General features: G+C 49.7%; 3 protein-coding genes and 1 non-coding gene across 4 annotated transcripts; 3 read left to right on the top strand and 1 right to left on the bottom strand.

The window, feature by feature from the left end:
- Positions 1-2,204: 2,204 nt before the first annotated feature.
- PHYSODRAFT_524238 (hypothetical protein) lies at positions 2,205-2,723 on the bottom strand (the record flags this gene model as incomplete). Its single annotated transcript, XM_009537487.1, has 1 exon — positions 2,205-2,723. The coding sequence occupies one exon, from the start codon at positions 2,721-2,723 to the stop codon at positions 2,205-2,207; it is 519 nt and encodes a 172-aa protein (XP_009535782.1).
- An 844-nt stretch (positions 2,724-3,567) lies between these two features.
- PHYSODRAFT_t1469 lies at positions 3,568-3,637 on the top strand. The gene has a single exon. It is a non-coding gene; the product is annotated as a tRNA-OTHER (tRNA).
- Positions 3,638-6,776: 3,139 nt separating this feature from the next.
- On the top strand, positions 6,777-7,277 carry PHYSODRAFT_524610 (hypothetical protein; the record flags this gene model as incomplete). Its single annotated transcript, XM_009537486.1, has 2 exons — positions 6,777-6,853; positions 7,067-7,277. Coding segments are annotated over 2 exons (288 nt in total), but the record flags the coding sequence as incomplete, so codon positions are not given.
- Positions 7,278-11,888: 4,611 nt separating this feature from the next.
- PHYSODRAFT_525930 (hypothetical protein) lies at positions 11,889-12,893 on the top strand (the record flags this gene model as incomplete). The annotated part of the gene is made up of 1 exon (XM_009537485.1): positions 11,889-12,893. One exon carries the CDS (start codon positions 11,889-11,891, stop codon positions 12,891-12,893), a length of 1,005 nt encoding a protein of 334 aa, XP_009535780.1.
- Positions 12,894-13,968: the final 1,075 nt, after the last annotated feature.

Below are 13,968 nucleotides of genomic sequence, written 5' to 3'. Positions count from 1 at the left end.
CAGTAGCAGGGCGACGCGGGCGAGGGCGGCGACGTGGACTGTGGCTGGGCCTCGGGCGGGGTGATGGCCGCCGAGGCCAGCAGCATCAGTAGCAGGCGAAGACGCGGGCGAGGGCGGCTACGTGGGCGAGCGCTCGGCCTCGGGCGGGGTGATGGCCGCCGAGGTCAGCAGCACCAGGAGCAGGGCGGCGACGCGGGCGAGGGCGGCGACGCGGGCGAGGGCGACGACTGCGACAGCGGCTTGGCCTCGCGCGGGGTGATGGTCGGCGGGGCCAGCATCATCATCAGCAACAGGACCAGTGAGTGCGGCTGCAGCGACACTGCCGGCAGGCTGGTCTTGCGCAAGGTGATGGCAGCCGAGGACTGCAAGATACAAGGTAAACACTCTATGCCCTGTCATAACTGTGAACGTCCTATTCTAACGTTATGTTTTGTGCAGTGTAGTTTATAATGTAGTAATGAACAAGGGCAAGAAAATACACGAAGAGGTTCACCCAAATTATGATGTTGTTCATGCATTCATGTGATGTCGGTGGTATTGTCCCTTGATCAGCGAGCCTGGTGTGCGGTGGGTCGCTTTAACTGTTGAGTTTGTTAATTTTTCTATGTATTACAGTAGCAGATCAACCTTGCGCGGGCGTCAGTCGAATGAATGATGGAAGTCCTGAAGGTGGCGTCGAATCGACAATGACACCTTAGTGAACGCGTTCATGGAACTGGGCGATGAGCGCGTCGAGCTTACCAAGCTTCTGCATCTGACGAAGAGCCTTCAACGCCGAACCTGCTGCAACCGCGGAGGAGCCGTGCGATTTCAAGAAGGTGAGTGCGTTCTGCTGCGCTTTATCACCTAGCTCCAGGACCTCGCTTTTGTATGCAGGCGACGAAGTGTCAAGCGCGAAACCTTCAGGTAAGAAGAGTATGAGATACCCTGCGATGTGCCTGTACTGTCATCTTTACAGAACGCGACACATGCACACGAGGCTCCGCTGTAAACCACTCGAACCAGATTGCCGACAACGACTGGGCTCCCTTCTTCTTCGGGCGTGTCGTCGTAGCTCCTATTGGCGGTGGTTGCTCGGGAGCAGGAAGCGTGGCGTCGGTGTTTGCTGATTGAGTTGCGGCTGTGTTGGTAAGGGCTTGAAGGTGTGCTTCAACAGCTAATATGCGCTCGTCGAGTCGTTTGTTCTGCAGGATTAAGACGTCGACCTGCTCGGACTGGCGTTTGATGAGGTCAATCAACGCAGGCGACTGCTCCTCACCAGCGCTAGCCGAAGCCTCTGATGCAGGAGGTGCCACGAATGCCAGGTTAATCGTCACGCTCCACGCCAGCAGCTCGGACTCACCGATGGCTCGTTGTGCTAGGAGATCACGTATCTTCGTGATGAGCGGGCTGCTTGGGCAGAGCACTAACATGTTGGGGTAATGCATGAACAGGGTAGCCGTAAAGACATCAGCGACGTCGTCGTCGAGGTTCAAGGTAGCGTCAGCGAAAGCCATCGTACTGGAAAAGAGAAGCCGCTGCATCTTGCGAGCGCGGGCCAAGACTGGCGTGTCCAGAGCGGCTAGCGTTGGCAGCCGCGCGCCGTCCTTGGGCTTCCAGCCACTCAGGACGCGGGACACCTTTTGGTCAGCTTGGGTTGTACCAAGCATGTACCCGAAGGCCTATTGACGCGGTCCAGCTGCCAGCCCCCGCGCTCGATAATCCAGTTTTCCGCCAAGGTACCGTCGTTGGCATGCATGGCCCCACCACGTCGAAACGAATGAGAGGTAAGATCTGGCGTCATACGAATGCTTCGCAAATCGGCGAGTTTTGTTTTTTAACTCTAACCAGCAACCTGTTGACGTATGCTTGTGCACCAGGAACTGCCCGCTTTGTCGAAGGTGCTTCAGATTCCTCCATAGAAGGCTGGTCATCCTCAACTTCCAGTAGTTCAATCAGTGTAAGCTCCTGTACATCATCAATATCATCTGATCTGTGCTTTTTGGCGATGAACTGAGGGAACATGCGCTGGCTTGGTGTCTTCAGCATAACCAGCGCCACAGCCAAAGCTTGCAGAGGACATGTCAAGAAATTCGTTGGGTCCTTCAATAAGGAGATGCCTTGTAGTAAAGCTGTTTTAACCCGCTTAAATCGAAGAAATAAGACGCCACCTAGCATATATGCCCTCAGTGTTAAAATAATTCTGCTAAGAACATCGTAATTACTTACTTACCAGGCAAGATGGATAGCTGGCTCTTCTCGACTGTTTCCGCGTCCGAGCGTCGACCGTAAAGGTACCACATCATCACGACTAGGGTCGCGTCGAGGTATTCACTCTCCGTCGCAGCCGTTGAGTACAGTAGAGACACCATAGCTTCTAAGTCTTGTTTAGAGCACGGGGGTGCTTTCTTCTCGTCGCCGACCTCCTCTCGGTTGCTACAATACTTACCCAGCCCAGATAGAATTTTTTGGAGCTGAGATTTAACTAAAGCTCCTTGTAGTGGGTACTTATCTACTAGCCAATTCTTGACGTTGCCATAGTATGCTAGATCGGCTGATGTGGCTAACGAATATGCATACTTGTCTAGTATAATACGCAATACCTTACCTGTCTTATCCCCGTCGATGAGCTGGTGGGTGGCTTCGAGTGTCATGCTCTCTGCGGCCAGGAACGTCGTGAACGGGTTGATCGCCCTCGTCCTGGCCTTCTTGCTGTTGGCAGGAGCAAGCGATGCGATCGACATGCTAGCCTGCCTGCTCTTTTCACTCTGAACAAAAAAATATGTACCGACCATTCGGGTTGGAAACTGAAGGATATTTTTGGGATATGCATTTCTATAGACATTTGTATGGCATTAAAAATATTCTGACAAAATTCCAACCAAATATGGTTAGAACGGTTGGAAAAATGCCCTAGTTTAGAGGGGCTTCCGATTGGCCAAAATCCATCAAACTTAAGGCATTCATTGGGTGAAAGTCGTCGAGTACGAGCGGTTTGGGATTACAAAAAAGAGTAGCGGTTGGAACAGAGTGAATATTACTCCATATCGCAGCCGTTCCGACATCCCTACATTTTCCGAAGTCAGGGCAAAATCGGAAATAGTGTAAGATCGGAAATTACACAATATATACAGTAGATTAAGTTTAGGGGGCGTTTTCGGTGCTTCCAATCAGCTTTCATGAGAGGGCCTGTAGGCCAAGAAAAACGGTATTTTATGTATTCATGCATTACGGCCCCGGGAGCAATGTGTGCCGGAACCGGCACATTCATTAATGAGGCCGGCTCCAGGACAGGGGGGGGCACAATTAAAAGCAGTCTGACACCAGCTAACCCCTTTGAGACATCCCATTGGATAATCTATTAGCCAATAGGGGACATGTATTTAACGATGAGCGTTGATTGGTTCTCTCTACAGTCAATTGACACTCGCCTCCTGTCCGAAATTGGTGGCTGCTAGGCATTGTACGTCGCCGACACGCGGCTCAGAGCGTTCAGTCTTCTTTTTATTAGAGCTACTGATCAAGTCTCCTGCACCCCTCCGCGCACACATCCACACCCAAGATAAGACAACTGGCCGCCCCCCTCCCAACACCGTAGCTCAATGGAAGAGCGCAGGGCCTCCACCCTGAGATGCCCGTTCAATTCGGGTCGGTGTTATCGATCAAGAATGGCTTTGCGGTCGTGTCGTGCTGTGCCAACGGTCTTGCTGCTGCTTCACAGATTGTGCGTCTGCGTTGTGCTTCAAGTTGTTTTGCCCACGTATTGTCGCGCTGTCGTCGTGCCAGGAGTAGCGCCTTTTACGCATATATCGGTGCTGCATTTGGGTGCGCGGTGCTCTAGCTCCTGTGCTAATCTCTGTTCTCTGTAAGGTTTGGGGGCACTAGCGACGTTTTGTATGTATACGTGTAATACATGTATTGAATTAACCGAGACCCGTATTCCAGTGAACCTACGCGTGCGTTTGTGTCAGGCTCTCTATGATCTCCTTCCGCATCATTTTTACGTAGAAGCGCGCGGACCTTGGACTTGTGCATATATTTTTGATATCGCTTAAGAGAAGCGTATTCCCGGTTTGAAATGCCGCGACCGTGCGCTTGATGAAGTATAGCACAAATACTCCGCCGTCATCGTGGTTTATCTGTGCCGGGCTTGTTCGGACTCCTCTCACGACGAACGCTGGTGCTGCGTTGTGAGGATATTTAGTTCGCAGCTCCGCGTCGAAATATCCACCGACAACGTTTTTAATCGCTTCGATGCTGGAGATTGCTTTCGAGTCTACATGCACAAGGCATCTCCTCAGATTCTGCGTAGTGCCTACAGGACTTTGCACAATGGCAAACGTCCAGTAATTGCCCATGCATATAGGTAAAATCCCGTGATCGTACTTCTCGTACGGAAATGTTGCGGTGATACCGCAACAGCGCTTGTGCGCAAGTCCAAATTTTTCGCTCCACTTGAAAGAACTCGCTGTAGATATGTCCAAATACGTTTGCATCCATGACAAACGTTCGGCCGTGTTGCGGGAGGTGCACTCGGATGTAATAGGACATAATTACATCGTTCAGCCAAATTTGGGTTTTAATTGTCTGGACGTCTTCCGCTGTCACCAGCAAACGCATGCTGGTTTTGCCCACAACAAAGCATGGGGTTTGTGTTTCACACACAATCTCGGACTGCGATATCCCACACATCTCCAAAATCAAATGAGACGCTGGCCTTCTCACTGTCATCATTCAACGGTGATATGACCTCCGGCGACTTGAGTTTTCGGCCAAAATTGACTTGGCTGGAGGCTGTTTTTCGGCTATAGTCGACTTGGGTGGAGGCTGGTGTTTTTCGGCTAAAGTCGACTTGGCTGGAGGCTGGAGGGGGGGGGGGGTTCGGCTAAAGTCGATAGTTGACGCTTGTGTCTCTTATTGGGGGGGGGGGGGGGGTCCTTCACATTTGGCGCTGCCGTGCCGGTATTCTGGAATCGTCGTGAGATGAAAGCGCTTAGATTGTGGCGGCCTATAAACCGGGTAGTCCACGAACTCTGAGCCACGGGTTTGCGCTCCGCAAAGACAGGTATTTTCGACGCAGCATCCGCGACAACATCATCTCTGCACACCACCTGGCCGTTTGCCACTTTTGCCTTGATCCGCTCAACAATACCAGTCTCGTATTGAAGCGTCGGAGGGGCCATGCCTGGTGGCGCTGCCCGCGTTGCGGATGGATCGGCCTGGGACGAGAAAAACTTGTGCTTGTTAGTCATCCAACCCAGCAAGGTTGTCCGAGCCACACCATGACGACGACCCCCTCGGTAGCGTCCCAACCATTTCGCTCGCATGCGAGCAGGATCTCGGTCTTCTCCGCATTCGTCCGCTGATCTGAGCTCGACATCTTGGGAAGAATCGAAGTGTCGCGTTTCGGACAAACTTGACATGTACCTTACATTTCATTGGATGAAATTTCTTTAATCTTATTGGTCAGAATGCATACTTTACAAATTCCGACCCATAAATGATTGGTTGAGAAGCATGCGATCTAGTCATTCTACGTTTTGACAGCTGCCGCTCATCGGTGGATCGCGAGTGTCGCTTACTCTCATTAACAGCAGTTTCAGGCTTACTCGGCTGGGGGCGATTTTGGGTATTCTCGACGGTGCGTGATTTCGGGTTAACTCAACTGTAAACACTCGGCGGTTTGCGACTTCGGGAATTCTCGATACTATGCCGGTCAGGCTTGACGAGCCAAAGCTAATATGTCCTGTGTGTCTGCAGGAGCAGGGTCTTGAATTCGGCCTGTAGCGAGGAGACGCTTGTGAGCTGCGATACATTCGTTTAAAGCGCCAGACTTGTGAAGCGGACACAACGCGCGTAATACGCTCCCAGAACTTTTAGCATTTGACTTCAGAAACGAGAGTATCGAATCTTCAGCACGGCGACCGAGTTGAAGCACCTGATCCTTGTAGTCGCTGGCCTGTGGTGCTAAGACACAGCCCTTGTCGAGGAACAGTTTCATGAATGCGACGACGTGGCGGGACTCCGATTTTTTCTGGCGGTCGGCTGACTCCCAAACGCGAGGCACATGCGTGTACCACTCGAACCACGTCGCAGACAGGTGTGTAGCTTGTTTCTTTCTTAGCTTTGGCTTGACTTCTTGGTCTGACGATTCCTTCACCTGCTCTTTTTCAGTTCGCTTTTGTTTCACGTTAGGATTCGCTTGTGCAGCCTCGACGATGGTTAGGCGTGCCGCCAAGAACTTGTTCGTGGCGATAAGTGCATGAATGATAGCTAAAAGGTGATCCATTCGTGCGCACTTGTGTTGGTTGAGATCTTGTACTTGAGCTTGATCTTGAGCAGGTAGAGCAGCTTCGTTGCCGAGCGTAAGGGACCATGCGAGCACATCAGCGATCGGAATATCCGCAGCCTCCAAGCACTCTTCAAACCGCGAAGCGATCGGGGCCGATGGGGAGAGTTCCTTGAGTTGTGGGCAATAGCGGAAGAGGTAAGCCGTGAGAATGCCGAGGACCTTGGTGCTTACATTTCGACGTTGCTCTTTGAGTCATGTACAGGAATGAAACAGCAATGCCTGCAAGCGGCCGAACCGCTCTCGACTTGAATGGTCGAGCACCTCAACGTCAAGCATTGTTGGCTTCTCGTCCACGGACCAACCACTCAAAACCCGAGCGACCTTTCTGTCCTTGTGCGCCGTGTTGGTAATGTAGACAAAGGCCTTGTTGGTCTTCGTCATTTCCCAAGCGCTGCGGTCGAAAATCCACTGGGCAGCTACACGGTCATTGCCGTTTGCGTGTTGAGCTCCGCCACGCCGGAAAGAGTGCGAGGTCAGATCGAGTGTGGCTCCAGCCGGCTCAGCGACGCGCTTGAGCAACCGGTTCACATAAGCTTGAACGCCATCTTCTCCTCGTTTAACATCGCCGGTTGGCGCCTTGGTCTTTGCGGGTCCTGCTGGAGTTTGCTTGCTTGTACTTGTAGGTAGCGACGAGGGCTCGATCACCGGCGCCATCATCGTATCCGCAGCCACGACGGGTACCTGGGTCTGGGTTAGTACAACTGCGACATCGAGCGAGGCCGGTTCTGCTTGTAGCAAGTCCTGCAGCGGGATACCTTCATCAAGAGGCACGGCGGCGTCAGCCACGAGTTCGGGTAGTTGGGCCAGCAATGCCGCGTTTGGTGCATCCTGCGTCGCTAGCGCCACGGCGAGAGCGTGCAAGGGGCACGCGAGAAAGTCGCTCTTGTCGGGAATTAATGTAAGCCCTTGTACTCCCGAAGTCTTGACGCGTAGCAGTCTAAGATAGAAGGTGCCGTCCGCTGATACCGACACGTGTTGCTTTTGCACAAATCCTAGATCCGAAGACCGGGCAAAGCAGTGCCACATCCGACACGCTAGTGCGGCGTCTTGGTAGTCGTCATGCACGCGTGCTGTACTGTAGACATAGCGGACCAAAGCTTCTAAGTCCTCCTTAGTAAAAAGAGGAGCCTCACTGATTAAACTACCCTTTTCTCGTTTTAATCAATGCTTATCCAAAGTTTTACCTTGTTTTAGCAAGATCAACTGCGTCGGGACGCGAAGATGCGGGTACATATCGAAAATCCAAACCTTTACGTACCGATGGTAGGCAGTGGCAGTATTCCGAGCAAGCTTTCCTTTCTTACCTTCATTCGTAGCGAGGTAGAAGCCAAAACTATCCATCGTCGCCACCTAGCACTTGCCGGAGGCGTCTAAGGAAATGCTAGCCTGGTCAAACTCCAGGCTAACATTCTCCTCCTCCAGCATTCGCTTGAAAGCGGCAATGGCAGTGTTGCGGGCTTTCTGGGTGTTCGTCGGGACAAAAGCAGATAGACTCATCAAATCTCTGGTGCTTGTCTTGGTCGTTTGAGCTGTGTGGCCTGGGTGCTGGCTTCCTACCGCCCTGTGTCCTAAACTAGGGATATGCCTAGCTATATGAAATATGGAAAATATGTATAAAATGCATCTTATACTTGGTATTCGTAAGAACATATTCATATTTTGAAGCTGATCCCGACAAATATTTGTCGGAATGCGTCGGAACCAGAACCCTAACCCTAACAAACCTCATTCGCCAAATCTCGGTTTTTCTGCAATACGATTGGATAATATTTCGGTTTATGTGGCTCGACAACAATCCAAGTTTCTATGTGTCGAAAAGACCACTATATTCAGTCATATACTTCTCTGTCCCACGAATTTATGGGTAGTTAGCATTTTCCGTTGTTACTTAGCGCACACATCCATTTAGAGACGCAAAGACCCTTGCCATAAAGCTTATGCTGTTGCGCGTTCCCGTGTAATTTTTAAAGTTTGTTAGCATGAGTGACTGATCAAATAACAACGGGCTCGCGAGCCCGAATTCGATGTCAAAAACATTTTATGTCGTAACTCTGCTCATATTTAGCGATAATTAACCGGACTTTTACAGAGCATCGATTATGATGTGAAGCCACTGGCGACAAAGCAAATCTACCTGAAAATGCGCCCAAGACTAGTAATTGAGCTTTCAAAAAGCTGAGGTTTTATTCCTCGTTAGAACGAAATGGATCATATCAAGTGGGTATTACAGCCAATCACCATTCAGTACAGATTTAAATACGGATTTACCAATCAACTCACACAAATCAGGAAAGATTCGAAACCAGATGTTTATTGATTAAGAATCTGTGACGTGAGAGCTTTGTAGCCATTTTCGACAACGTCACATGCCACAGTCATGGAGGTACTAACACCACCGTTGAGCACCTTGCGCAGGCGAGGGAGTTTGAAAATGTTTCCCCCCTCGTCAATGATAATGCATTCCACCACCTTTTGTAAGGTGAGGAAGCATTTTTCGATGGTCTGATATTGAACACTATTAAAGGCACTCTCTACTGCGTCAATAAGACCGTCGATCTGGTTCGTAGGCTGGCGGTACTGGATAGACTGGATACAATTAAAAATACCCAAATCCAAAATATTACAATCGGGGGAACGAGGCGGTTGGCAAACCATGTTTATCTTCCAGCCTTGTTCGCGTCCAGCATCCACCACCTCGCCGTTGTTTTCGTCTACATGGGGCCCAGCGTTGTCTTGTTGCACTCTTACAACCGTAGTTTTCCGACCTAAAATAAATCATACACGTCGTTAATACTATCCAAGTCAAATACCCCTAGAAAAAAAACTTACCCAGCTATTTTTCACGGATTGCTGGAAACACTTTATCCTTGAGTAGCTTCACATAGACTTGCCTTGTCATGTTGATGTTTTTTGTAATAGGGGTCCCTGCTGCACGGTTTTTTGATGATTTCTTGGCCTTCGTCTTCTCGACAATCGGCCAAATCCCGATTTTGCCGTCAAAGTAACGCTTTCTTGAAAAGTCGTAGCGCGGTCGTGCTACTGCGGCAAGAAACATTACCTTACCGATGTACCGTTTGTTGGGACAAGATCGGTAAGGTAGCGGTTCATCTGCCGTCAAATAGTAACATGATGAAGCCTTGTACATATTGAACCATTTTTCATCAATATGAACTACATCATACATAGAACGATACAAATTCCGACCTAATGGAATAAATTAGTTTTTAAACATTTACATTAATTAGGATAAATACAAAAGAATACGTACCAATCAGGCGATGTACGTGTGCCAGAGACCACGTCAACCTCTCCAGCTTATGCGACTCCGAGAGCGCTGGCTTGACCCTGCAAATGAAGCGGCGTAGTACCTTGCGCTTCAAATGCCGCTGTAGTGTCGATCTTGGGATTCCTGAGGCAGCTTCTAAAGCGCGCAGCGTCTGCCGCTGACAGAGCGGCACTGCCGCGAGGCGCTCGGCAACTTCCTCGGCGCCGAGCCGGGTTGCGCGAGGGGGGTACGCCTTGCGAGGCATGACCAGCGCGGCTGGGTCGTCACGGAGGCTTCAAATCCCTTCCATCGCCGCGCGACACAGCCTAGAGAGCTGCTTGGCGCGGGAAATTGTGCCATGGCGGAGGTGGCCTTCCCAACTAAGAGTAGTAAGGAAAACCGCCACCGCAACACGAGTCTCGGACGAGATGGCCTTGGCGCTGGATGTGCGAGGCATGATGAAGGGCGTCGGACTGGTACTTGGCAGCTTCCGAGCAAATGGAGTTGTGGTAGCAAATTAGGGCCTGTAACCATCCATTTTACAATCGAAATATTAAGCCTAACCTCGATAAATTTTGACCTAGACGAGGGTATTAACACGTTAGTGTTGTGTACATCAAATTCAAATACCCATAAATTCGTGGGACAGAGAAGTATTGAGCTGGGGAAGTAAAGAGAACGATTAAGGCGGACTGTACAATAGCATGCATTTTCTACAAGCTGCAAACAGATCTCAACCAAGAAAAGCCGTAGATACAAGATATCAACCAACAATGTTTTACAAGATTAAAGTGCGAACATGCAAATTTCCGGGCAGATGCTGCGCCTGCGAAGCAGGCGCAGGAGATGGCCGTAGCTACTAAGAAAAACAACTAATAAAAAGGTTTGCTTTGTACTATATCCTCCTATCCATATATATTTCGCAGAGCCCTAGTTCTAATGCGGGGGTCTGGAGGTGCATCTTCCAGTATGCATTTTTAGAGGCCCTTGAACAATGCATAGCTTTTATGTACTTTTAATGTGCTGTCTTTCCGAGACGGGTGTTGGAGGCAACCTGGGTTTGTTTGTTTCCCGTCCAATATGAGGGATTACCCTTTGCACTGTGAAATCTACCAGAAACACATAAACTATACTATGCACACTGTGAATACACCCTTTTTGCTGCAGAAAATCTGATACTACCCGTTTTAAAACACTTACACTCACGACGTGGCAATTATCGAGGCGTCCTAGGAGCGGAACATATTTTATTCAATCAGTGCCCTGCCGAACGCTTGCTCGTTGCTGAACCATCCAGTTCGCAAAAGCCTTGCTACCAAGTCTATTCCAAGAACACCACTACTCCTACGACTCGATGGACTACGACGAAAAAAACTTTTTTCATTCTCTCACCGGCTACTTTCCATTTAGTAGGGATACATTGTATTCTCGACAGCTACATTGCATTTCTGATGGATTTATTTCATTCTGTGCATTCAAAATGGCTGTTACATGCATTGCATATATTTTTCGGTTCAGGGCTTGTAGGGTTAACTGTTCGGTGCGGTACCGAAATAATTAGAAGGGTAGTATCGAAGCAAGTTTCTGGAACTTTAACCTAGCGTCATTTACAGCATTTCTGGTCTTCAAAGGTTCGGACAAGGTTCGCAGCAGGTTTAAGTACAGAAGTCGCTATCATATATCTTTTACCTAGGTGATTTAAGTACAGAAGCCGCTATCACATATTTTGCACCTACGTGTGAAACTTACCTTGCGAGGTTTATCTGGAATGGCACAAAGCAACTTGCCATGCCACGCGAACCTCAACGCCACTTCCACAACGATAATGAAGACAGCAAGGCGCACATGGACGCTTTCGCGCAATGCCTATAAGGCCGAGAGCACGCCCGAGACCGGCTGATCGATCGTCTCCGACACCTCGACGAAGAAATCGAGGCGATGGAGCAATCCATGCACCGGCTCGCTCGCTACGGAATTGAGCGCGATCCAGCACCAACGCCTCCGCCACAACAACAGTCGCCTGAGAGGCACTCTCCACGAACAACTCATAGTGCTGGACTGCTTGACCGACACAATCGACGGTGGTGAAACCTCGGTCGGAACTTCACTTCGCGAAGGCTTTTTCGAACAGCTCCCCGAACAGTGCCACGTCACAATGGCGAGATGCTCGGGGTCACAGATGGAACATGCAAGCTTCACTTTGGTGGTTGGACGCTTGATTCTTTTGGTACATTTGGACTTCGTTACACCGCTTCGCACGCGTATCAACAGAAGTTTTACCCGATGGCATTCATGTTCGTCAGGACGGAGACCGCCTTTGCGTATACGAAGCTGTTTTCCGTATGTAAGCAACGGTGCCAAGAAATTTTGGACCTACGGTTTGGCGCATTGGACCACTCCACTTCAGTTGCGAACGCTTTCCAGACAGTCTGGTCGGAGATCAAGCTTCTCGACTGCTGGCCCCATCTCGACCGGAATTCTCGGAAGAAGAAAGGGTTGCTTGCAGAGCACGACCGCTACAACGACATCATCAAGCGCCAGATCGATTATTTGAGTAAATCGCGCTCGAAGCAGCAATTCGAGGGGATTTCTGCACTCATTACTCAAAATTGGGACGACCTTGGTGAAGGCGAGTATGCGGCGTGGCTGGACACGGAATATCTTACAAAGCCGTGGGAACTGTTGTTCTATACGACCAGCTACGTTCCAGGAATTCTTCCGAACCAGAATACGATTGCATCGCACCACCCCAGCATCAAAACTACTGCAGTGAATCAGCTGCGGGTTTCAACAGGGCATGTACTTGCGTCGACTCTACCAAAAATCCTGGTCGAGTGCGCGATGGAAATCGGGTCGGAGCCTATCCAGCACTTGGCCGCTAGACCAGTTTCTGCAGAGGTTCTAGAAGCTGGTGTACTCCTCTGCAACGACGACAACCACTTCCCGACTCACAAACGCAAGACGTGCAGAGCTATCCGCAACATCCAGGCGTATTATTTCAACCAGAGATACTACATCGTCCGTGGCGACAATGTGCATGGATTGAAGGTGAACGCGAGCCGAACAAAGACCTATGAGAGCTCGCTCAGCGGATCCCTCAAGAGTGATGAAATTGTGGAGAATGTCCAGCTTCGATACCTCTCACTGCACAAGATGACGGTGTTGGATCGACTTCCGTATGAGCACGACTGGTACTCTCCGTTGTGGCCCTGGAGGAGATCAACACCATCAGAAAAAAGTTCAGGTGTGACTGCAAAGATTTCTACCAGACGGGGTAGCTGTGTGCTCATGTACTAGCATGCCTTCACCTCATTGACAATCTTGATTTGACGGTGATGCTTGCTCGCAGGCCTCCCGATAGACCGCTGTAATGGGCCTACTTTGGCTCACTATTTTAGCTTACACGTGTGCGCACGTGTGTGAGGAAGCGTAGCTTAGTTTAAACTAGTTAATTATACTCGGGACTCCGAGTTTAGATTAATCTAAATAAACGGTCCAAATAATGTTTTTGGATTAAAATGAGAACTGCTATTTTTGTGTTATGCTTTCTGACTTCCTCTAAATGTAATATTCTAAGTTAGGAACCTACCAACAGCTGGTTGGCAAAATGCTGTGCATGTCGCTCATTGTCTAAAAGATGCTGCTTTCAGCCGATAGGAATCATTCGCTTTTCTTATGGGGTTGTAACACGGTTACACGCACAAGTGGCTTCAGTCACTTGTAACTCTAACAGCCACGACGTCTGTTAGAGGTTCGAAAGACTTTCTCGACCTTGGTGTAGACACACCAAAGGCTACATACATTTACGATCACCACGACGGGTGGTCCATAGATACTTATGATGCCTCCAGCGAGATGGTCTGAGAACATCCCAATACTCCGTCGATGCCCCGGTGAAACGACTTGTGGACAAACCAGCAAGTGCTATCAACTGGAGCGTGCTAAACGAAAAGACAGTGGTCGAGGCAGATGGCGAGGAGTCCCAGCGGACCTATGCTGGCAAGATAACCCCCCCTCCCTTCACTCGTGAAGGAAAGTGGTTCTGGGAGATCGCGTACGAGGATCAAGATGCATTGGCTGTCCTGGAAGTTGAAGCTCTTGCAAGGACGATCAATTTCTCCTTCCAAATGGGGCACAACATTGTTCCCAACTAATGCATATCTTCGACACAACAGCGGTAGCGTGAAGCTTCAGCAGAATAGCAAGTGGACGACATAAGGCTAGACGTAGTGGCACTTCGGGTGCTACGAACTAGGGACGAGTAACCCGGACATTTGATAAATGCAATATAACCCTTGTGAATGGAATAACACCATCGAAATGAAAACTAGCCAATAATAAATGCAAAACAGACTTTTTGACCATAAATGGA

The sequence above is a fragment of the Phytophthora sojae genome (genome assembly GCF_000149755.1).
Source record: "Phytophthora sojae unplaced genomic scaffold PHYSOscaffold_10, whole genome shotgun sequence".
Classification (NCBI taxonomy): Eukaryota; Oomycota; class Peronosporomycetes; order Peronosporales; family Peronosporaceae; genus Phytophthora; species Phytophthora sojae.
The sequence above is the reverse complement of the archived record's forward strand: the minus strand, read 5'-3'. Positions and strand labels throughout refer to the sequence as shown.